Source organism: Saccoglossus kowalevskii, chromosome 2 (genome assembly GCF_978046115.1).
Source record: "Saccoglossus kowalevskii chromosome 2, keSacKowa6.1, whole genome shotgun sequence".
NCBI classification, from domain to species: domain Eukaryota; kingdom Metazoa; phylum Hemichordata; class Enteropneusta; family Harrimaniidae; genus Saccoglossus; species Saccoglossus kowalevskii.
The window spans coordinates 26,419,033-26,444,113 of NC_140642.1; the positions used below are offsets into that span (position 1 = coordinate 26,419,033).

The 25,081-nt window shown below is 35.4% G+C and overlaps 2 protein-coding genes across 2 annotated transcripts in view; one reads left to right on the top strand and one right to left on the bottom strand.

Annotated features, from left to right (window-relative positions):
- Window positions 1-655: 655 nt before the first annotated feature.
- On the bottom strand, window positions 656-17,592 carry LOC100370686 (ribosome biogenesis protein NOP53-like). Its single transcript, XM_002741704.4, has 12 exons — window positions 17,404-17,592; window positions 12,189-12,253; window positions 5,578-5,671; window positions 4,811-5,010; window positions 4,587-4,675; window positions 4,244-4,339; window positions 3,424-3,531; window positions 2,983-3,168; window positions 2,570-2,742; window positions 1,826-1,892; window positions 1,510-1,586; window positions 656-906 (listed from the first exon to the last, which is right to left on the bottom strand). Exons 1-12 carry the CDS (start codon window positions 17,544-17,546, stop codon window positions 846-848), a joined length of 1,359 nt encoding a protein of 452 aa, XP_002741750.2. The 5' UTR covers window positions 17,547-17,592; the 3' UTR covers window positions 656-845.
- A 3,451-nt stretch (window positions 17,593-21,043) lies between these two features.
- LOC100374296 (putative tubulin polyglutamylase ttll-15) overlaps window positions 21,044-25,081 on the top strand; it is a 28,764-nt gene continuing 24,726 nt past the window's right edge. The window contains exon 1 of the mRNA XM_085505505.1: window positions 21,044-21,097. Within this exon, the coding sequence (XP_085361631.1) occupies window positions 21,044-21,097 (54 nt within the window). The remainder of the gene's footprint in view (window positions 21,098-25,081) is intronic.

Genomic DNA, 25,081 nt, shown 5'->3' on the forward strand with positions numbered 1-25,081 from the left:
TTTTGTTCTGGAGTCGCTCCACCATTTTTGCTCTTTTTTTTCATCAATTTTTCACAATAACTTTTGAAAGCGGTGATCACTGTTTCTGCCTTCAGACACCATCGGCGAGGGCAGTATAAACAAGACACCGGAACAGTTGATTTTGCGTGATGAGGTATTAAGACGCAAATATGTACCACATACAGTGTACACGCTTGAGCTCGAGGAGTTTTTGGCAATGGTGACACCGAGAGAACGTTCAAACAAGAAAATGATCAAACGTCTTGTAGAAGTATTAATATGTAGATTTATAATGCTGTAACATGAATTCCCATAAAAATTGCCCAATTTTGCACGTTTTCAGACATTTGTACTGCGCCAAAAGAAAAGAACACACACTAATTGACGACTCATAATTATTCGTAAAGTTTGAAATTATATAGTTACTGCGCCCTCAACGGCCAAAATAAGACATGGGCATGGGCAGAAGACCCAGCTTATACCTGTACTATTGATGTCCATTTCAGTTGCTGCGATTGGTCAAAATTTTCAATCACCGATTTTCATTTTCTAAAAGTTTAAAAATACATTTCTTAATATTCGTAGAACAATGTCATATTTTAGCCATTCTAATCACAATTTTTTTATATCCAAACAATGAGGCGCGTTAATAAACTTGTTTTTGAACAGAATTTAATTTCTTTTTATTCAGCATAGATGGACATAGTAACTGTCTGTGAACCGAGCTATGGTTGCTGTGATCTCAGATATATGCAGTCAAATTTCTATACAGACAATAGATAAACCTTGTTTTACAGAAGAAAGACGTATCGAACACAGCAATACTATTTAACATAATTATTTATTTATTTGAAATCTCTGTAACTTCTTTTCTCATAGACTTTGAGTTTGTATCTTCTCTTTTTCCTGTGAAGTGGAAACAATATCAAATCAAATATGAGGCAGAAACAATATCATCACTTTTTATACCCCAAATCACCTTTTATTCACAAGGCAACAAATAGTATGAGGTTATTATGAGGATACCGAAAAATATACACGAAGACAGTACAACGAGAGTATCAACCGATGTGCAGTGAAGGTCGATGCGTCGTCATACTGTCTGAGTGCATACTTTATGGTATCCTCGTAATAACCTTTTTATTATACATCTTTTCCTTCTAAGGATACATCATGGGAATGCCGAAAGCCAAAAAGTTTGTGTCTGGTCAAATCCAAGGGGCTGCCACATTTGTTTTTATTAATAGAGGACGCTCATGCGCATAATAGCTCCATATTTGGAATTCCCATTCCCATTCCCTAGTGCAATACCGCAAAATTACGGCACGCTGTAGCTTATGGCGTTATGGTGACAAATGTATAATAATAACTAATATTATCATACATCTGGCTATGAAAACAGAATTTAGTCGTCTGTAAAACAATCTCATCATATACAATCCTACTGATATCGATAATGTTCTGTATTTGCTAAAACAGTATTATTATCACATGCAGATTTTTACTTACTTCACAGGAACTCTAGGTTCTAAGATATTCCTACTCTGCAAACTCTTATATCTATCATGGATTATACTGCCCTCAGGCTGTTGAAATAAGAGAATGCAACAAATAGTGAAATGGAGAGCATGGAAGCTAAATAGGTCAGCTGTTTTAGTTAGTTACTCAGCGACAACAATAGCTGCCTCTCACACATCCTAGTATGTGTTTTTATGTGAAAAAAAACACAGAGGTTTTTAGTAACCGTGGAAATGAAGTTCAACTATGAGAAGTTACAAAAATAAAATATTTCCATGATGTTAACACCACACAATAATGTACTAACCTTCAACAATCTAAGATTACCTGTGAGTTCCTCACTCACTTGGTAATTCAGTTTGGGTGGTATGTATCTAACAACAGATGTTAAGAAATCACTATATTTCTGTCTTGAACAACTAAGTATCAATTAAAATATTTCAAACTGAAAGAACACACGACTGCAATCAGGTGATTGATTTTGTTTAGTTAGCACTGTTTAGTCCACCATTTAGCCTTCTTTGTCATATGATGTACATGCATGTGTGAATTTTGAATGTGATTGTGGTTCTGAAACACAATATATAAAAACAAAATGGCCATGAGTTGGTTATTTTGAATCAAAATTGCAAAATAAAATGATGCGCATTCAGACCAATATGTATGATGTATGTGTGAAGTTTGAGTGCAAGGGTAGGATACAGGTGTGGAATGACTAACTGACATGTGCAAAAATGTGAAATTATAAATCCCTGTTTTCTGACAGAAACTAAAAATGTTATGACAACTTCTTCTTCATAACAATAACCAAGCAATCATGTCTGAATGAATTGAGCTATTGGAAATAGTTTTCCAAATTTAAAAACAATCTCATCAACAAAACATTTTAACAAAAAATTGTTTTCATAATGTTTTAAGTTTAAAATAATGTTTGACAATATATGAACCATGTTACGATCATTTGGAAGCACTTTATTTCACATATTGCTCTCATTGGGAAAGTGAAATATGAAACTCTGGTGGAATTATGTACATTACAAATCAAGGATACTTATGACGTCCGAGTTTCTTTACTTTTGTTGAATCATTTCTTTTTATCAATCTTGTTTCCTTCTTCTTTTCTGTTACTTTCTCTTTCTGAGCAATTTCTGCTTTTAGGCGCCTCAATCGATACACATCTTGCATTTTACTCTTCTCTTTCCTCTTAGCAACAAGGAGTTTCTCCTAAAATAGACAGAAGAAAGAATGATCTCATCACAACATTTTGAAATAAAAATTAAGGCGCGTTAACTAAAACCAAACAGTGATGGAGTCAGTGTGGTGTCTTAGTAAAGTAGGAATATTGAGATTGTATCATTTCATGAAAAATGACGAAAACCATCACCCAAAACTATCATTTTAGAATAATAACAAAACAGGTATATTGAGTATTGGATCATTTCAAGTGTAAGAACTTTACCATACCTGTAATTTTCTTTCCTTTTCCTTCCTTCTTTGCTTTGGCGTTTTCTTCTGATCAGCTCTGACTGGTGCGTTTGGAGGTAGAACTTCAGTATCTTTCGCCTCATCATTGTGGTCCTCCTCTTCCACCTCCTCCTCCTCGTCTCCCTCATCAAACAGACCAGCTGACATTTCTACCAGCCAATCATTCTAGTCATAATATTAAATAACAAATATGATTGGTTCCAGCTCAGTGGTTGATACCACCATAAGCCTCTCAGTATCAAATCAATGTACCAAACAATATTTTTTTGGTTTTACTATAGTTTGTTAAGATTGTCAGAAGAGATTTTATTCATGTACCTTGTGCTGTCTCACAGTCACAAAGTGAGAAGTCATTTGGCACATTTTAACATCTTATTAAATTTTATCAACATTTCCATTTCATTTTCCTATATTACTCACATGTACTTCCTGCGGTAACACTTTAGTAAAACCACGACTTTTTCTTTCATCTTTCTTGGATTTCTCAATCAGCTCCAGTTCCTGGTCCAGAGCTGCCCGAAGTAATTTCTGGATGATAAAAATAACAATTCCATAACATCTGAATAGACATAGCAGCTTGATAATACTAACCGGTTCTACTAACTAACACCTGGCCATGCCCGGAGAGGAACTGCAAGTTTATAAGGCTGACGAGACTCTTGTAGTATTTATCAGCGAGAGGAATTTACAAAGTTCCCTCATTACCCATGTAACTATTTAAATTTTGTACGATTCATAAGAAATCTTATTAAACAGATTAATGAAATACTGTAGAATACTTTATTTTCGCATGGAATTTATTTTCGCTGAAGGAATAAAATCCAGTGAATATACTTTTTTTCCTATATTTCACATTAAACTCATCAAAAATAAGTGAAAATAAATTCCATACAAAATGCCCAAAATCCTTTTCAGCGAAAATTAATTCCAGCGAAAATAAAGTAATCCACAGTACTACTTTAATCTAAAATAAAGTAAAGTGGCCCTGAATGAATACAGCAATGTATGTCTGATTTGGTGCTTATACTCATATGACATTCATTGCAGACTAGTTCCAACATTTCAGGATGTGTTACCATAGCAACCCTACATAGTGATCACAATAATTAATGGGAGGAGTTGTGCATCTAATACAAAGGACAATCTAAATAAAAGAATACCTCCCCTTCATGAGAAGCTGTAAAGAACAAAATCCCAAATCAGTGCATGTATGGATACACAAATATTTTAATAAACTTACCTGATGGTCATCGTAAGACGGATTATATGATCCACCAGGTTGAATCACATCAACAGCGGGTAATGATGAACGCTTTCTATGATAGTCAGCAGGAATCTGCCGAAATTAAAATATTAAATCGAATAATCAATCCATAGTGACAAACAGGTATGCTAAGGGAGGGTGGAGATATGCTCATTAATGCAGAACAGAAACTAGCACATGTACTTTTAAGTTGACAAGGCATCTCCAAGAAATGGTTAATGGCCACATATGGCAGCCAGTTGGCCATTTTGAATCAAATCAAATCACAAAAGAAACTAGTAATCCACTATACCTGACTAACATGATAAATGTATCTCACCTTTTTTCTTGTCTTCTTAGTAACTTTGAGGTAATGTTCATTTGCTTCTACTTGTGTCTTCTTGTTTACTTCTACAGCCACAAGAGGATCTGAAAATTATACTTCGGTGATGAATAGTTATATTAAACAATTCCTCTGCCTATACATATTTATCACTAGTTACAACATAAATGTAACACCACATGTTGAAATAAATTTATAAATAGAAGTCTACAATGAAATACCTTTGCCACCCCACAAATCATATGTTGCTATGGCAGCAATGTCAGTGATCTTTTTCTTTCTTTCTTCATCATTTCTTTGTCGGTCTAATGCAATCTGTTCCAACTTCCTTTTTTTGGACTTTGTGTAAATGCCTTGCTTTTCAAGTTCTTCAATTTCTATCTTGTTCTTGCATTTTTCTTTAGGTTTTCGTGTTGCTATTCTAGTTGATAAGAAAGGGTGTACACTTATGTAGAAAAGTTTCCAACAAGAAAATACTAGACCTCTTGCAAGATGCTGCTAGACCCTCCCTTCTCAATCATGTACATTTATAGGAATTTTCATTGACTACCCGAGTTTTATTTAATCAGAAAGTGAATGAAATGTACAGATATAGTGGGAGTAGTAAATTAACTGACATCTGGAATTAATACTGCAAGTTTTTGTTTCTGCATTATCTTGCACTGAAACATTATTATTTCTGAACCACATGTCATTATGTGAGAAAAAGAATACCTAGTAGTTGTCATCGGTGTGACAAGAATTACAAGTGAACATGAGTAGAAAGTTTAGATTACGTCTCATATTCAGAATACACCCCCAATTTAGAACGAGGGACGATCACGTGATTTTCAGTTTAAAATTATAAGCAAGGAAAGATATACAGTATCTGTTGTTTTGAATAAATTGCAAGCAATTACGTAAAACCATGATACTGCAGTAATAACCCAAGCATGAAAGCGGATCATTTGATGACAAACAAAACAATGAATATACGAGAGAGACTGACCTTCTAGCTGGTGGTATTTTGGGATCAAGATGTAGATGAGGATAACATCGATACGGTTTGGATCTCAATCTGCATTTGATTTTTACTTGTACATCTGCATTTACAAAAAGTAAAGACATGTAAGGAGATGTGGATAAGTGAAACATGTGCAAACACAATCACTGCATTTATTGGGAGGGGGGGGGGGGGGGTAAAGTGATTTTTATTACTGTGCACAAAAATCATATGTAGCATTCATGCACAGCTCCTTAGCATAAGGCTAAGAAGTCAAATACCTGTGCTAAGAAAACATGCGTGAATGCATTGCACGGGCTAAGAAATGTTAAGTATACTGCAGTAATAACTCAAGCATGAAAGCGGGTCATTTGATAATGGCAAACAAAACAGACCCGGTCCAGCCCAGATTCTTAGCATGGGCTAACGAAGTGTGTGTGTGAATGCTTAGCTCGAGGACTAAGTGCCCAAAACGCCATTATATTCAATGTTCATTTGGAAGATTTACTATTATATTCATAACTATTCATTTTGGAATGCCATTTCCCACATCACAATCAACACAAACACACATAGAGAGCTTGTTCTCAAGAAAAAAATGAGCAGACAATGAGACTCCTGCTATTTCCTGTTATTCTGCCATCTCCACTTTCTGAATTTGCTTTGGTATTGTTTTATAACTCTAGAACCAACATGTATACCTTCCAAGTTACTGTACTACCGGTGGTAATCATAGTTAAAATGACTGAAAATTTTTGCACATTCTTAACAAGTTTGGGCATACGTTAGCCCATGCTAACCACTGTTTCCTCCTATGCGTGAACACATTTGGAACTATTCGATACGCAAACATTCAAGATTAGCTTAAATCTAAGCCCGAACTTTGTGTAGCGTGAACACCATATACTGTGTTGTTTACATAGTTTGTTATATTTATTTCATACTTGTAAACTTTCGTTTATGTGAGTAGAAGGATTGAATAAAATATAACAAGTCATTGTCAATGACACGTCCCCGTTCTGTTCATATTTGAGTGACATATACATTCAAAGCAGCAACAATATGGATGTTGAACTGCATTCAGTCAAACAAAATAGCCACCAGTCAGCCATTTTCAACACAATCCAAAAAAAAATTTAAACTAAATTTGCCCACGCATGACTAAGATTCAGTTCCGGTATGGTGAAAATGTGCAATTTTTGTGAATTTTTGACCTTAAAAGGACTGGCCCAAATGCACAGGCATATGTATGATATAATGTATGATGTGTATGTGAAGTTTGAACTTGATCTGTCCAGGCATGTCCGAGATATGGATCGAAAACTAAATTCTTTAAAACAAAATGGCCGCCAGTTGGCCATTTTGAACTTGATCCAAAGAAAAATTGGTATGCATCAAGCTTATATTATGTTTAATATATGCACTAAATCTTAACAAAATCCATCCATGCATGACTGAGATTCGGTTCCGGAATTGTGAAAATACGCGATTTTGATGCATTTTTGGCCTTAAAATGGCCATCATTCAGCTATTGTTAAGCGGATCATGAAACAAATGCACATATCTATTTGTGACATGATGTACCATGTGTGTGTGAAGTTTGAACTTGATCAATCCAGACATGTCTCGGATACGGATCCAGAACTGAATTCTTTAAAACAAAATTTCGAACTTGATCCGAAAAAAAAAAATGACGTGCATCAAGGTCCTATTATGTTTAATGTATGTACCAAATTTGAGATCCGGGTCCGGAATGGTGAAAATGTGCGATTTCAATGCACTTTCGGCCTTAAAGCGGCCGCCATTTGGCTATCGTTAATGAGATCATGAAACAAATACACATACATATTTGTGACATGATGTACCTTGTGTGTGTGAAGTTTGAACTCGATCAATCCAGACATGTCTCAGACATGGATCCAGAACTGAATTCTTTAAAAGAAAATGGCCGCCAGTCGGCCATTACAAGCCCGATCCCCCCCAAAAAAATGACGTGCATCAAGGTCCTATTATGTTTAATGTATGTACCAAATTTGAACAAAATCCGTCCATGCATAACTGAGATCCTGGTCCGGAATGGTGAAAATGTGCGATTTTGATGCATTTTCGGCCTTAGAATGGCCGCTATTCGGCTATCGTTAATCGGATCATGAAAAAAATGCATGTGCATATGTCCCATATAATGTGTAATGTATGAGTGAAGTTTGAACTTAATCGGCCCATGCATGTTTGAGATAAAGGTGATCACGGACGCACAGACGCTCACAGGGCAAAACATAAGTCCCCGTTTTCGGACTATGTCCGAACGGGGACTAAAAATATTAGATTGTTGTGTGCATACTTTAATTATCAACACCATCAAGATGTGTGTTCTGGATGTTATTATTGCAGAGTACTGAGATTTAAAATAGCGACGTCATTTAAGGTAGAGATGCAGTTTATTCGGCTTGCTTTTTAATTGAGTAATTAGACAATGAAGATGGTATTATATATCCAACAGGTTATATATTTTCTGAAAGCTTATTATACAAACTTTGTAAAACTTGTCTTTATTTTAAATATCCAGAATGCGTTTTTGATTTTGGGTCAAAAATATGCTTTTTTGGACAAAAGTGGTTAAAAAAAATTAGCTTAAAAACTTCAAGTTCGTTTGTGGGTAAAATTACATCACTGGATACCTTGGTATACTACTAATTCAAATGCGTCCACTCATCTCTCTAACGGCTTTCAAAGTCGCACAGCATGACCTCAAAATTTCACTCTTTTCTATTTTTGCATAATTTATATATCCATGTTAATTGCGGATTTGTTATTTTTGTTCCACTCGCCGTAATAAACTGTCCGGACGCATTTTGAAGGGGGAACACCTTGTCAATAATGTGTGAAATTTTCGAGGCAAATGGCCAAAGCGTCTATCAGCTATTTTAATTTAAAACCCAAGAATTCACGAAAAATAGAAGACGAGAAAAAGGCTAATTTGCATATTTGCGCGTTAAACCGAGAATTACTGCTTTGTCATACTTTGTCATACTTTCTAGACTATTGAAATTGAAAGTTAACGTATAGACATAGACATTTTATGTAAAATCGTTGGACCAGAACAACTGCTCTTGAATATATAAATCAGAAACACGTCATTCATACCAGTGTTTTGATGGGGTCGGTAAAAACACGTGTCAATGCCCAGTAAATATGACGTCATCTCATGAATTATTAAACAGGAGGCGGTCCTAGGAAGGTGACCTTTTATCACGATCAAAACATCATGGCTTCTTTTCGATGTATTTTCAATAAAAAATCTACGAGTATTTCAGAGCCTATGGTTTACCGTGAAGAGTACAAAGTGGGATATTAAATTATTTATCCTCGATAATTGTTATGTAGTATTGAGAACCAACTCAAGGAAGCGAACGCACAATAATGACAAATCGCGTAATCCTAGAAACAAAACGTGAGGCACAGAAGTTTTGTTCAGCGTTTCCAATCCCATTTTTCCCACTGTAACATATTTGTTAAAAGAAATATTTGAATTCTGTTCGTTTTTTAAGGAGGCATTTTTTTATTTTTTTACGATTTTGGTAACGCCTTATTCAGGGATTTTCTAAGACAGTCGCAGACAATCAGCGCACGGATGTACGTACAAAACATGCTGTTGTACTACCGGCGACGGTCGCCTGCAACGTAAAAGTTCAAAAACTTCGACCGGTTTTAAATATTTTGTGTTGGATTAAATAATTAGTGTTGGAAATCTGACATGTTTTAAGAGTGCAAAATTAAGGTGCATTTTCGAGCGGTCGAATTTTTCCGAATAGAAATCAGCAAATGAAAAAAATCGGAGTGCTAAACAGTGTGTTAGTTTTAAAAAAATGGAATCTCCGTCAAATTGACGTAAACTTCCCCATTTTTCACGGAAAAAGCAAAGGTCGTGGCCGAGTTGCAGGCTAAAAAACTCAAAAATCAAAACAAAATCATCAATCAGTAAGTATTATGACAAGGAAAACAAAACATCAGACGCGGAGAAGCGGTCAGCGCGTCAAAAGAGTTGTTAATGTATCAAGTTACCTCTCTCTGTGATTTATTTTTCATTGAAATTATTTGCTTGTTTTCAATTAATTTTAGTATACCTCTGCAGTTTATTTTAGCATTGTCAGTTGTTTGCTTCATTGAATTAAACGGAGTTCGTCCGGTTGCAAACAAAGCTGTCTCGCACTACCTAGCAAAACTTGCGAATGATCGAAGTACAGGTACCCATTAGACAAAAGATACACGAAAGTTTGTATCTCCCCGACCCAGTGCAATATATCCGGTTAGAATCAAAGCTCACGTGTCCCTTATTTGAGGGACCAGATTCTGCCGTAAATTCGGGATGGGATTTAGAAAAATAATAGGACTTTTAAGGTGTATTTTGGCGTCATTTTCGGACATTTCAATCATTCCTGAATGATGCGTGAATTGAATGAACTATGACATGTACAATCTCGATTTGCATATTGTCAATCAAAGGTCCTGTTATTTGGTTACTCATGCAAATTAGGCAATTGGACATAAACATTGCCACGTGTGAGTGTTTTTTATTTTTAACCAGAAAATAACCAGCAATTTTAACGGTGTTCCAATTAGAATTCATTAGTCAAATTTTCACAGAATGTTCTTTAGATAAAAATCTATATAAAAAACGAAAAAAACTATTTTTGATTGAAATTCACAAATAAACTGCATCTCTACCTTTAATGATCTGTCCATAAAGCAAACATTTATCACATAGGTTTAATTCAAGAAACTTTTATGCTAATTAAACATAATGTCCGTGTCTGTGCCAGTGGCTGTGTGTTGCTGATATTCTTGATAATCGGAATTATTATCCTAACTTAATGCAACATTCTAAAGAAACTTCACTTGGTATCTTTTAAACAATAATTGACGACCTATCAACCCATGATGCATAGAAGTACACTTTGTGCGACATATTAATAATTTGAGGCACCAGTTGAGTTGACAGAGAATTCATTATTGTCAGAGTTTCATAGTCTTGTCTAATACCAGTGAATTTGTTTATAAAACAGAAAAAAATCCATGCACGACAGCTTTGAATGCTCCAGGGGCTACAAGTTGTCTCAATTATGGACTTCCATCTTTTGTCAACGTCAACAAAATTACCGGTGCTGATCGGTCATGATCTTGAATGAATGTACGATTTTTCAAGATCGTTGATGCTGATCATCTATCTATATATAGTGAGTGGTCTACAGTTGTACTATTACCCCCCCAATCAATTACAGTATTAACCTCCCCCTACTGCAGTACATGTAATAGACCTTCGATGCAAATGAAAACGAGTATCACTTTTTTCACAAGACTCATTTTTGCCCTTCAAAAAATGTTATTACTGTACTTCCCCGAGTATAAGCCCAGGGGCCTGAACATGTAAAATCAGAAAAAATAAGAGGTGGGCTTATACTTGAGGACCACCTCAGAAAAAATATTTTTTTGGTGTGTTTAAAACTGTAACCATCTTCCCAGCCTCGAAACAACATCCAAATTACATTTTTCGTTCACAGCGCCGGTCTTGGGGGGATATTACGTCTTTTTGAGAAAACAAAAATGCGAAACCAGCCGTCATTGATTTCAACAACGCTTTTTACAATGAAGAAACAAATATGAACAAAAAACAAATGTTTTATTACAATATGGTTTACATACCGTCTGAATTTAAGGTGCAAAAATGGGTAGGGTCTGTAAGAAAACGGTCGAAGGCAAGATCGTATGCAAACTCTCGATACAAATCTATTTCCGCCATGGTTTCATCATAATTTGATCTGAACAACTTCCTTTGACCTAACCAATGAAAGTGCAGCTGAAGTTTTCCGATTATTGACGAAGTATTTTTATCAACGCAATGCAGAAGTGTATTACTGCGATGTTAACACCGATTTTGAAAAAAAAAACGGTGAATTTTTGCCCTAAAAGCTGTTGATTCGCAATTTTCGAAAGGCAAACTGAGGGTGAGCGAAGTATTTAAACCTTTCACGGCCGCCAACAAGTCATGTCGAAGAATAGTTTGCTCGTTCACACCTGATTCACGATAGTCTCAATGGACAAGATTATTCGAAAAAGTAAAACGGTGATAGTGACCAGGTTTTACGACTTGACAATCACATTTTCCGTTTGGAAAACTACTACTCAAAAAAAATATGGATTATTTCAGTATTGCAACATCAGGGTTGATCCTGAGTAAATAACAGAATAAAAAACTATGTACGTTCGCCCGCCGTGCACTCTGAAATTAATGCAAGTTTTCTTGTAAAAGCTGGAACCAAACTACCATACCAATCATGATTTTTATGCAATGAAATACACTTTTTACATGCATATTTTAATAAATGTCGCCGACGCCCGTAAAAACACCCTGGGCCTATACAGAGGGGTGGGCTTATACTCGGGGAGGGGCTTATACTCGGAGAAGTACGGTATATACATTTACTGTGATTACTACCTTGATTAGGGGAAACGTTGCTGAAAAAGCATCAAAGTGATGACGAAAAAACATGAAACAAAAACAGTTGTGTCTCTCTCACTCAATGTTTACACCAAGATGAAAAACAACTAAGACAACTTACCTGATTTTTTATCTTTCTTATCCACAAAAAACAGTTGATCATCTGCTTTCTCTGCAACAAGACCACTAAAAAAAAACCAAAGGTAAAACAAATAGGATTTTCTTTCAATTAGGAAAATAACTTTCTGGTTTGTTGAATCCTATGCAATGTTTTGACACCACTACAACGCTATGACATTTGTTTGTCTTGTGTTTATGTTTGATTTCTCGCATAATGCAGGATTTCAGTGAAAAGAAAATGGTCTATAATGTCAGGATTACACTTTTTCTTTGAAGAGATAAATATTTCTTATCATTCACAGTGACATGACAACAAATCAGTGTAAAGAGATACATGAATTTCAGATAGATGAGATATTTCACTCAGGTACATTTGTTTGTTAATTAATATGGTGTAATACAGTTGGTTTGGTCCTTAAAAGATTTTAGCATTACATATAAGACACAATTTCAGAGTTTAAGCATAATTAACTGCAACATGCCAAGAATTTGGGGGAAAAGAGTTTTTGGAAGGTTAGGGGTATGTAGAGTGCAAGGGTTCAGCATGGTTGGTTACACTGTAGTTTTTTGTTTTTATTTGTAATCGTCAGTAGTTTATTTTGTCTGATGTAGGGTGATCACAAAACCAGAAAGCTACAATACAAGTCTATGCATGTAACCAGGGGGCATCAGCATTGTGGTACAATGGCTATGACTTTGGACTCGCAATTGGGGCTTTGTTGGTTTCAATCATACATCATATTGTGTCTTTGGGCAAGACACCTGTGTTTCTTTTCATCTACGATTAAATAAGTACATGTAACTGGTAAGGTAGGGATTGTTGTGTGTTAGCTTTTATCTTCTCGGGCTATATGCTAAACTGGGAGTTGAGGATGGTTTATGGATTGATTAATATGGCCCATTAACCAGTAAGTCCAATCAGTGGAAACTCTGAGAACTCTGATGATTCCCCCGCAAGATGGATGCCATCTTGAAAGTAACATCCTTAATCAACACTTTTTGGAGCATCATTCTCAGAATATGTGACAACTTACCGGGGGTAGTTTTTGGCCTATTGACTGTAAATGAACTACAACAAAAACAAGAGCTACATAACTCCATCTACATGTAGGTGTTTAGGGGTACAGTGTTGTTTGGAAAATTGGAGGAAAAATAATGTGTTTTAAGGTAGCGAGAAAGGAAATTTTCACTTTTTTTCTTGATTTTTCAAAAATTGATAAAACGGTTACTTTAGACCTTGATACATCACCCCAGGTTTACAAAAGATCGAAATTGCGAAATAACGTTGCTCAAATTAGTGTTTTAAAACACTAGCAGAAAAGACTACAACTGCCGTTTCGTGGATATTTGCATAGTGTTTATCTTTGGAAGGAATTAAATGATAACATCTTATCTGTATACTCTGTTGTTGACGATTCTGATATAACGGGTGATAAGCTTTCAGTTGCAAACAATGCGTGTTTATCTAACGTCCATTGTCAGCATTATTGTCAGTCGAGACTTCGTCGGAGAAACATGGTCATACAGTACTCATTTCGCCCAACCTTCCGCTTTTACATCGACCGCTTATCGCTTAATTTCCGACCACGCGGTCTTGTCCGACCGGAAACCGACCGCATTTTAATCGCGTTTTTTTTTTGCTCGCTCGCTCATTGAAAACATTGACCGCTCGCCCAAACACTGAAAACTGGCACATGGGTGGTCGAAATGGTGGTTTTGATAGTAAAGTGTGAACATACAACTAGTATTAACTATTATTACATTGTGAACGACACTTCAAATCTAATAGCTGTATTACACTAGTATCGCGAAAGCAACTGAACTGGGACTTCTTGTTACGTGTTTTGGGTGCTTGTTCTAGATGTACCGGGGGTAATATTTTTATTTTAATTTTAATGAGACAGTTACGTGAAAAAAAGCCTAGGTAACTCCTTTTGACAGAGCAGAGAAACGAGGAAATGTTAGTGATTAATTCCAAAAATAACGATATCGAATCCACATCGGTCCACGTCTGGTAAAATTTGACATTCAATTTTTAAAATTAAGTCACGATCATTGAATGAGCTCGGCCTATACCGTATACGTACCGCAAAAGTGTTCCCACAAAAAATATTTTCGACTAAAAACGGCCACATGCCCTGAAAAAATCGAACAGAGCTTGACATGTATGAATAATTTATTGGGCTTAAATGAAAAACGTGTCAAATTTAGTTATAGCCATAACTATTTGGTGGCCAGTCGATGAACAATTCAAAGTCCTTCAGGGCTGAAAATCATTGACGCTACTCTGGTTTACTTTATTTCACAACTTGCAGAGAAAACTGATTCGCGTGAGCTCTAATGTATCTTAGCCTAGTATTTTCTTTTTGAACTAAGGTCAAATTCCATCAGTTTGTCAAAATATATGTTTTTCAGCGAATAATTTTGAAGCCTGTCACAGCACAAACAACTATGTGAATCGACGCCGGTGATTGGATTGTATGACGACCCTTCAATTAGCGTCAAATATGTTTTGTTACAACATCATTGATTGGCTGAGTCACCTGATCGGAGCACGAACTGGGTCACAGAACCATATTTGTCCGTATTATCAACAAGACTTTGCAAAATAACCACACCCACATTTTCAATCATTTTTAGCGCGGAAGTTGCCAACAAATGTAAAAAAAATCGTGAATTTCATGGATTCGAATAAAATAAAGCAAGCGATTGATAAGGATGATTATTAATATTTTCCCCGATGCTCTTCGAATTTTTATTTTTTTTATTTCAAGGTAAGAAATGGCTAGCTGAAGTTGCATCGTCTTCAATGCGGTTGTTTCATCGCGAACAACTCTAGCTCTGTTTTGGGCATGGTTTAGTTTTGCGATGTAAAATAAAATATATATTAAAATAATAATACTTGATTAATTATTTGGGGTTTCAGCCCACAAATTACGGACATGATCTCCATGAATTACGGTCAATGTTTGTCTTCTCTCGGCTGATTGTCACGGTTTTGATCGACGCCCTTCCTAAACTCAGTATGGAAAAACCAACGGGGATCGACATTCCAAACAAACAATCGAAATTATCAACGAAAGACGAGATTTTTCTAGATATTTACAAACATACTGTCATGACAAACATATGTAAAATTAACAAATACACAAAGAGGTGTAATATTAGGTTTTATTTTAGGCTTAGAAATATTTTCTTTCACTCAACCCATGCATGTAACTGCCATTTAGCTTTACGGTCCTTCAGCATCGGGGGAAAACAACAATAATTATACAAAACACATTGCGAAGACTCAACAATCAGGAAAGAAACCCCAGACAACCCTGTCGTACTTGTGTTGAAATACATTTTGTATTTCACGTCAGAATATTGTTTAAAATAAAATATTCAGTCCAAGCCAAATCGAGGTCAAAGGGTCAGGTTGCGTGCATATAATTATATATAGTTAAAACAAAAAGTATTTGAACTTTTGTCAGCTGTTCAACATCTATAAAAACCAGAAAGACAATTATAAGACAATGTGAACCTCGGAAATTATTCTGTTAGTCACGGTCCGAATTTTAAATGCGTGCGAGCGAGCAGGTGGGCGGTGATATTTCGGGGTTTGCGCGGTCGAAAATAAAGCGGAAATTGTTCGGTCAAATTCAACAAGCGATCGCAAAAGCGAGAGAAAAAGGTGATTGGAAAGCGAAAGCGGGCGGAAGGTTGTGCGAAAGGAGTATTGTAACTTTGCACAACTTTCTTTTAAATCGTTTTATTTTCCAAGTCAATATTCTATTTTACTAATAAATTTTTTTTCTAAAGCAATGGCGAAGAAAAGAAAGAAAGCGTTGACAGACGAGGCAAAGAAAAATCTGCCACTCAGTGTCGCACTCTGACACAGCAATTTTTTTTCAAACATTGGCCATTTTGTTTCACCATGAAAACCGTTTTATTAGATGTCTTATCTGAGACACTTGAAGGATTAGCTTGTTTGTAAACTGTCAGCGTGTACAGTGGGACAGTAATGTTTGTCAGAGGATTATCCCTCGTTGTTCGTTTGCATAACAATGGAAAACCCGAACGTTCCTGGAGTACGGACTCAAATGCCAGCAGTTTTCTTCATTTTTCGCACTCGAGCTTGAAATTATTCATTATCTGACACTCTTTATGAGTTCTATGATATCAGTGGTTAATATGTTTGGCCATTTTTAGTGTATATTTATAATAATGCAGCAAATCTACAGTGTTTTATTAACCAAAACTGTTTTTCGCGTTTTTCTCGAGTTGAAGTTTTGATCGAGAACGACTCATTGGGATCGCCGCCAAATCAAGTGCGTTCGGACTAGGACATTCAAACTCGCAGTTATCGTTCAAAAGATAATGATGGTGCGAAATATGTCTGGGTTTTTAAAGAAAATGCTTTGTCACAGAATAATAGTCTGTTAAAGGTGCCAAGTATGAAATAATTTGGGGACAAAAAAACAAACCTGCATAGAAATCGGAATAATAGGTCTTTTGATTATCGGAGACGCATTTCAATGGACTTGATTACGGACAATGCATAACGTAAATTTCACCAGGAAATTACGCAGTGTGCTCTCGCAATCGCGTACTTAGTCATTTTTACAAGGTTCGCCATTTTTGACGTCACGTGATAATTATGTAAACAATGTCTGTCCAGTTTGTGCGAACTTGCACCTCTATACTCAGTCTTTTGATATACATGTATATAACCTAAATTACTGTTCTGAACGAGACAACAGACAGAGAATGTTTTATTTAAAAACGTCACAAAACCTTCTCGCTACCTTAAAATGTATATGACAATTTACTGTGTACATACAACATTTCAAAATCTGTTTATATTGATTCATGGTTACATGATCTATGCTAGTTGCCTGGAGGTATTTTACCAGAAAGAGTTCCTTAAAGCCTCCTCACCTGAACCCTAACCTGAACACTAACAATCCAGCCCCACAATGCAATTCAATATGCCCCTTCAAACAATTATAAGTGACCCAAAGAGTATATACAATTGAAATGAAGGAGAGATACTGGAGGTCAGGGGTAGGATTAGAGTTATGGGTGAGGGGCACCTCAAAGGAACTCTTATTATTTTACCCAAGGCCCACGTGGTGGAGAATTTAATTACTAGTATTGGTCTTTAAAAACGTAAAATCAGTAAAACTGATGAACGCACATGGCTTTGCAATTACAATAAAATACTATCATACCCTGTCCGTAGTTGTAGTCTCTGGTCTTCTAACTGTTCTTCAACATCTGTCACGTCAATCTTTTTCCAGCTTTTCTTTCTATTTTTGCTTCCATGCGCTCGTTTTCGAGTTTTTAGCGGAGACTCATTGCTCTGTTGCGCCATGTTGGATTATGCAGCACCACCAACTATTTGGTCTGGAGTTTCTTTCGTTTTTCTGACTCTCACCGCTGTCATAACTCCAGCAACACGGTTTCCTAGTTTAAACACAGTCCCGGTGTTGAGGGATTGTGGTTTAAAGGACCGGATGTGTTTAACAATTTTAATGGAAAATAGTAAAACAGTTATTATCACATTTTTGAATAATGTACTAATATTACATATTTGGAGAAATGGTGTATGCGTGAACTTATTATAAAATGCATTTGTTGGGAAGTCAGAGATTCAACAAGTACTTACACATATTTTGATATTTGATTCAACATTTTGTGACCGCCTCAATGCCTCAATAAATTACATACATTTCCTTTTTGGACAATTCGTAAAAATAATAGAAATATAAACAATGAATCGATAATGAAGAGGCGAATACGTCAAGCTCTTCGAAGAAACTGAAAGAATTAACTGTGAGGGCGCGTTTTATCGATCTTTAACTGACAAGTTCAAATGATTGTCATCAACTCCGGTAGCACTGTACTTCTTGGCCTGGAATTGGCCCGCATAATATGTCTGAAAGGATTACTTATGGTGATCTAATCGTGTAGTTACGATGTCACGAAGTTCGAATAGTGACGAAGCGCAGGTAAACTCCGAAAGTAAAGACCGATCTTGATATCTTTTCCGGGGCCCAAGTTGCAGTGAGTGACAGTTGCAGAACTAAGTTTGGAATTTAACTGTCTATGTATCGCGGGAACTCCCAAAGGTTGTCAATTTGTGAATTTTTTTGACAACTGAATGTCGAAAGCTAGGAGTTGTAACTTTACAGAATTGTGATTTTTCACACGTTATTCCAAGACCCAGGTTGTTTGGGGCCCCCTTGAAGGTAAGTCTGTGACCAAGGACCTCCATTGGTCTTTAAGTATTACCTCCATGGTTCAATCGATATAAGGCTAAGGGGAGGATCATTATATCTTTAGGGGTATTTTTTTTGCCCGTATACAATTTGATTTTATATAAATAATACTAAAACGAGAGGTGAGTGTTCGCTGCATAATCTACCAAACAAGAACTAAGTATTTTCAACATCTTATAAACACATAACAATCTGCCATTTTCTGGTGCTAAGTTTTTAGCATGTTTGTGTCCGTCTATTTTTTTTCATTCGAGCAGTGTCTGTCTAGTCAATAGTCGCCGGTCAGCAGGGTGACGATCCAAGATTGTTGTAATGACCATGCCATTTGGTCTAGGCCGTCTAACGTTTAATCTTGATGAAATACCATGTGCAAGAAAAACTCATCAACTCTTTTTTTTCAAACGATTTCGTTTTGAAAACTGTTGCCTTTATACTTGGTACTTCTGCGATTTGATCATGTTGTTACAATATTATAAATTCTTTGTTTTTAATAAATATGTTTGATTTTTTTTGTCAAAAATGTTATTTTACACTTCTTGATAACCTGTATGTACAATGTACCTGGGGTGAACCAATAATAAACCTTTAGTGAAGATATTTTGATTTCTCGAAGTAAGTTTAGTGAATGATTTAGTCATTTTTGGTAAAAATGCTATTTTCAACTTCTCCTTGAAAACTATTTCCTCTATTTTATACTAGATACATATGCTTCTTGGGTGGACCTCTATGAGCTTTGATTTGGGATGATATCTTTAATTCTCTATTTTTTACTCTTGAGTTTTTGCAGTGTTTTTGTGTGTGTGTGTGTGTGTGTGTGTGTGTGTGTGTGTGTGTGTGTGTGTGTGTGTGTGTGTGTCTGTTCCACTGATATCTCAAGAACAATACATTGATTTTTGATGAAACTTGGTGCATAGATGCTCTGGGCCAATGCGCAGATTCGATCAGGTTTTGGTGAAAATCCATGCATATTAATTACCTAATTTGCATGATAATTAGCTGATTTTTAGCTGTTCCATGACTGTTCCACTAATATCTAAAGAACCACTCATTGGATTTTGATGAAACTTGGCACATAGATACTCCAAACTAATGCGCAGATTTGATTAGTAAAAATCTGTGCAATATTAATTACCTAATTTGCTTTCGATATTTCAAGTAGTAATCATCACATTACAATAACACTTGGTACATAGATGTCATAGGACACTGCACAGACCTGATAGTTTTTAGGGTAATATCAGTACATATTAATTACCTAATTTGCATAATTAATTAATTTTCAGCTTTTGATATTTCAAGTAGTAATCATCACATTACAATAACACTTGGTACATAGATGTCATAGGACACTGCACAGACCTGATAGTTTTTAGGGTAATATGAGTACATATTAATTACCTAATTTGCATAATTAATTAATTTTCAGCTTTTGATATTTCAAGTAGAAATCATCACATTTCAATGACACTTGGTACATAGATGTCATAGGACACTGCACTGACCTGATAGTTTTTAGGGTAATATCAGTACATATTAATCACCTAATTTGCATAATAATTCAAGTTTTTGCTTTTTCTCTGTTACCGATATCTCAAAAAACTATTGCATTTCAATAAGTTTTGGTACATGTACATGTACCATATTTCCTTGTTTTGATCAGTTGATCATACACCTGCAATCACTACAAACAGTGCTCACAGTTGTGCGATCTGGATCCAGTTAGATATTTAATCCAGTTTCAGGGTGGGATCACAGTGCCAGATATGAGACCATGCTTCAGCCAATCAGATTGCTAAATTCAGACATTAAACCATGATATAATTTAAATAAAAATGTTGTTTTTCCACTGAACAGAGCAATATTCAGTTGATACAATAGTGAAAAGTCTAGTGCGAGTTTACTTCATGTTTGCCGTACATAGGGACGCATGCGCATTTGCATTTTGTTTCAATCACTGAATAAAAACAGTTCATTTATTGCCAAAACAACATTTTTATTTTATTTTTAAATATACTTCCCACCAATATAAAATATCAAACAGACTACTGTAAAATACTTTATTGATAGGTATTGATACAGTGAAAATAAAATCCAGCGAATATACCTTTTTTTCTATATTTTTTAATTCAACTCTCCAAAAATCAGTGAAAATATAAATTCCATACAAAACACCCAAAAAGTTTTTTCATCGAAAATTAATTCCAGCTAAAATAAAGTATTTCACAGTAATTTAACACAAAAAATTCAAAGTTACCAACATTATTTCTGTAATAAAGTTTAAGTAATTAAGCCATGATACAATGTAACAACATGCAATAAACCACTATAATATATGGTACTTTTAAATCTCGCACTTACCCCAAGGAAAAGTCATTCACCGTCACAGGTCACAGGTTCATTCTATAAATACCTGTAATCACCTGAAGCTAGTGTCTATGCTGAGTGAGTCAGCAATTGGAGTTGTGGAACACTTTCCGTTCTGTGGTTTGTTTATGGTGTGTGTTGATGCCCCACTATGTATATATCTGACCTTCATAACATATCTTTCTGCATAGAAAGTTTGTGACCTTGTTTGATCTCTTTTCACAGAATGTGGCATGCTGGTGAAAGTAAAGGTGTTGAATACAAGTCTTTGTCGGTCAGGGTGAGTCTTATTACGACTTACTTAGGACTTTAATGGCTCTATTTACATCCTCATTTCATATATTTTATATGTAGACACCTTGGGTAGACCTCTCTCAGTGGTATATGTTAGACAATTTGGACTTATTTGTCAGCCTTTTTTTTTTAGTTCCGCTGTCGAGCGGAGCTTATCATATGAGTGATTGTCCGTCGTCGTCGTCCGTGTCAATGTTTTACTTTTTCGACTTCTTCTTGAAAACTACAAGCCTGAATGCTTTGATACTTGGTGTATATGTACTACATGTGGACCTCTCTTAGATTTGTTCATTTCATGGTGATATCTTCAATTCTATAATTTTGGTGAATATTTTTGTCATTTTTGGTAAAAAGTGATATTTTCGACTTCTTGAAAACTACAAGCCTGAATGCTTTGATACTTGGTGTATATGTACCTTGGGTGGACCTTTTTTAGGTTTGTTCATTTCATGATGATATCTTCAATTCTCTAATTTTGATGAATATTTTTGTCATTTTTGGTAAAAAGGGATATTTTCAACTTCTTGTTAAAAACCGCAAGTCCAATTGCTTTGATATTACATATATAGGTACTACATGTGGACCTCTCTCAGATTTGTTCATTTTGTAATGATATCTTTAATTCTCTGATTTTGGTAAATATTTTTGTCATTTTTGGTAAAAAGTGATATTTTCGACTTCTTGTTGAAAACCGCAAGTCCAATTCTGGGCTCTCTCTGGAATTTGCTAGGTAATAGTAAATTTACTAATCAAGAAAAAAAAGTATTAGTAAACTTTGTCTGGAAACTGCGGAGCATTTTCCCGCGACCGAGCACAACGGGGAAGAGAGAAGGAGAGGGAGGTGTCCCCTCTGTCGTCGGCCGAAAACAAGAACAGCATGCTGAAAATGGTGCTTGCTGGTGCAACCTGAGCTCTAATTTTGTGTGTAATTTCATGACATCAAATTAGGCAGTCTGCTCCACAAAATGTACCATTTATGATGGTACAACAAAACATCACAACAAAATATAAAATGTAGACACCAGAACCTTTATTTGAATAACTCAGTATTAATTAAACATATTCATGATAAGCTCACATTGTTAACAGTGGGGAAAACGAGTCATCATTCAAAAGTTCACTAAGTTCACTGCCAAGAACATAAGTCTGTGAATAAATTTTCACGGGAAATTTCTCAGAAAAAAACTCTATGCCAATCAATATTATTATGAAGTAATCTCCCGTGCTCATCGTGCAAACCCGCATGTTGACGTTTATGACGACACAAAATGACTATTTATTTTCATCGAAATTTCTGAATTAAAGTGAAAAAGTAACTAAAGTAACTTTCGGTCTTGTAACTCGATCTCAATGCTAAGAATGCCCGGTAAGAATGTTACACAAATTATAATATTTTTCGATCGATTCGCTAACATTGTCTCACCTTCCATTAGCTGTGGAATCATAGCCCTATGTTGCCGACCGCATTATTTACGTGACAGAGACTGGCCGGCCCATGTTCGACATACAACAACAAAAATAAAAACAAGACGTCCGAATGAAATTGGTAGGGCAAAATTAGATTGTATGTCGCACCAAAGAGCTACGGAACCGCAGCTAACCTTCCATTATTTCTGAAATCGTGCTGCAGTACGATCAACTTTCAGTTTCTTGGTGCTGTCAGGGTTAGGACACCCATTTGTTTCTGGTTCTGAACACGATTTAGCGGTTTCTCCATCTCGTCGTGAAAAATAGTCGTCGAGCAGTTGTCTGCTCCTTTTTGACGTAGTTTCCATTTTCAATAAATAAATAAATCACGTGTTTGATAAGGGCGACATGAAACCGTTCCATACTCAGAGTAATGTCGCGGGGTATCTTGAAACACATGTCGACTAAACTACGCATGTGCGATGACACCAAAATAACTTTAGAGTGGAAAAATACATTCAGTGGCAGTTCCGTGTTGATCGCGATCACCATGTAACAATTGTTGCAATCTTAGAAGTAACGGGACGTTGTTTAACTTTAAAATGGCAATCACTCAAACCGTAACACGCGTGATGATCACAGTCGAGTCTTGACAATTAAATGAGCGCGATTTGCGAGGGTATTTTGTACAAAATGTGTTCGTAAATCCTACTAATAGATATTTATTTTGTTCGTAAATTTTGTCAAAATTTCGTAATTTACGACATTTGCGAGCGACAGCGAGAGCACAGCAATTGCCTTGATATTATACATATAGGTACCTCAGGTGAACATCTCTCCGATTTGTTCATTTCATGGTGATATCTTCAATTCTATAATTTTGGTGAATATTTTTGTCATTTTTGGTAAAAAGTGATATTTTCGACTTCTTGTTGAAAACCGCAATTGCTTTGATATTATACATATAGGTACCTCAGGTGGACGTCTCTTAGATTTGTTCATTTCATGGTGATGTCTTTAATTCTCTGATTTTGGTGAATATTTTTGTCATTTTTGGTAAAAAGTGATATTTTCAATATTATCTTGAAAACGGCTCATCTAATTGCTTTAAGATTTGCTCATTTGCTCATGACCAGATTGCACACACATACAAAAATAAAAATAAATAAAAACTCTATACCAGTACAATATTTCAGATTTTAATCTGATTTCTGTTTACATGTACTTGGGTATACATCAACGTAAACATATTATAGATCTCACGAATCAATTAAAGTTAAATATCGCATCATTCTGTTTGTTCATTAATGTACTAACCAGTAATCTTATTCGTTATTAATCTCCTAGCTTTAGACTATTTTTTACTAAATGTTAATCACTATGAAAAGACACTGAATTGGTTACCACTAGTTTACAATATAATTTACCTATTCACATAGAGTGATTTCGTTCAGTGATCCCTGCTGTGTATATGCTTATTATTATAACTTTACTTCCTCTATGCTACATTGCACAAAGTGAAAGAATTAGTGTTCGTAACTATTCATCTAGATTATTGTTTACTGCTTCATATTTTATTTCTTCATAATATTTTATTTATTTCACCACAACTGTAGAAATGGCCCCCAAGTTTCACATGTACCGGTAAATTTACAATAAAACTTGTCTCACTGGAAAATCTGTGAATTTAAAATCAAGTGAAAATAAATACTTCTACCATACTTTTGTAAAATACTGTAAAATCACTTTGTTTTCAGGAGAAAATCTTTTATGAATTTCCACAGCTGTGTGAACAGTTCATTGGAACATTTCATTGGAACATTTCATTGGAACATTTCATTGGAATCTTTCATTGGAACATTTCATTGGAACATTTCATTGGAATCTTTAAGACAATTAACAATGACTGTTGCAACATGCCATCCTCACAAATTTAAAAACTAAAAACTAATCATCGGATTAATTATTTAAATCTGTAATAGCAGATTATTAAGTGTAATTTCCATTTCTTCTGAGCATTTGCTCGCCAACGGTGCCAAAAGTCTAATTGAATTGCTGATGAAGGCCAGATTCTGATAATATTCAACGACCACCTCTCATGTGAGAGTATAAACTTTGTCACATTGCACTATTAAAATTTTGATAAGGTGCAGTGTATATCATCAGTTGATGATTTTCATCCATACAGAACAACGCATTAGAGAGAGATGTAGTTAGCAACAGTCTGCGCTGCTGTGCATCTCAAAAAGTATTGCTTGTTTCCAGTTTCAATACCATTGTGTTCATTTCTATAGCAACATGAATTGAAGCTATACAGACATATGATTGCTATCGTCGTGGCAATGAGTTGAGTTTTCACCTGAGAAAAGACCCTCAAGGTGTCTTTCATTTAATCAAACTGTCTTAGAAAAGATAGTAGATGCAAATTAACAAATGTAATATAAACACAATGGCTCTAAATACTGCCCATAATGTATGGAGTAACATTTGTATTGAACACAATTAATTAATTTATGATTAACTTTTGACTCGTAGCATTAAAGGAATAATTATCTCTAACCTA

Excerpts from the sequence above, each read along its gene's own strand:
- LOC100370686 (XM_002741704.4), bottom strand. The coding sequence starts at position 17,546 with ATGGCGCAACAGAGCAATGAGTCTCCGCTAAAAACTCGAAAACGAGCG. Across the intron at positions 5,672-12,188 it reads TAAGAAAGATAAAAAATCAG|ATGTACAAGTAAAAATCAAA; the intron begins GTAAGTTGTCTT and ends TTGTAAATGCAG. Across the intron at positions 4,676-4,810 it reads TGATTTGTGGGGTGGCAAAG|ATCCTCTTGTGGCTGTAGAA; the intron begins GTATTTCATTGT and ends TATAATTTTCAG.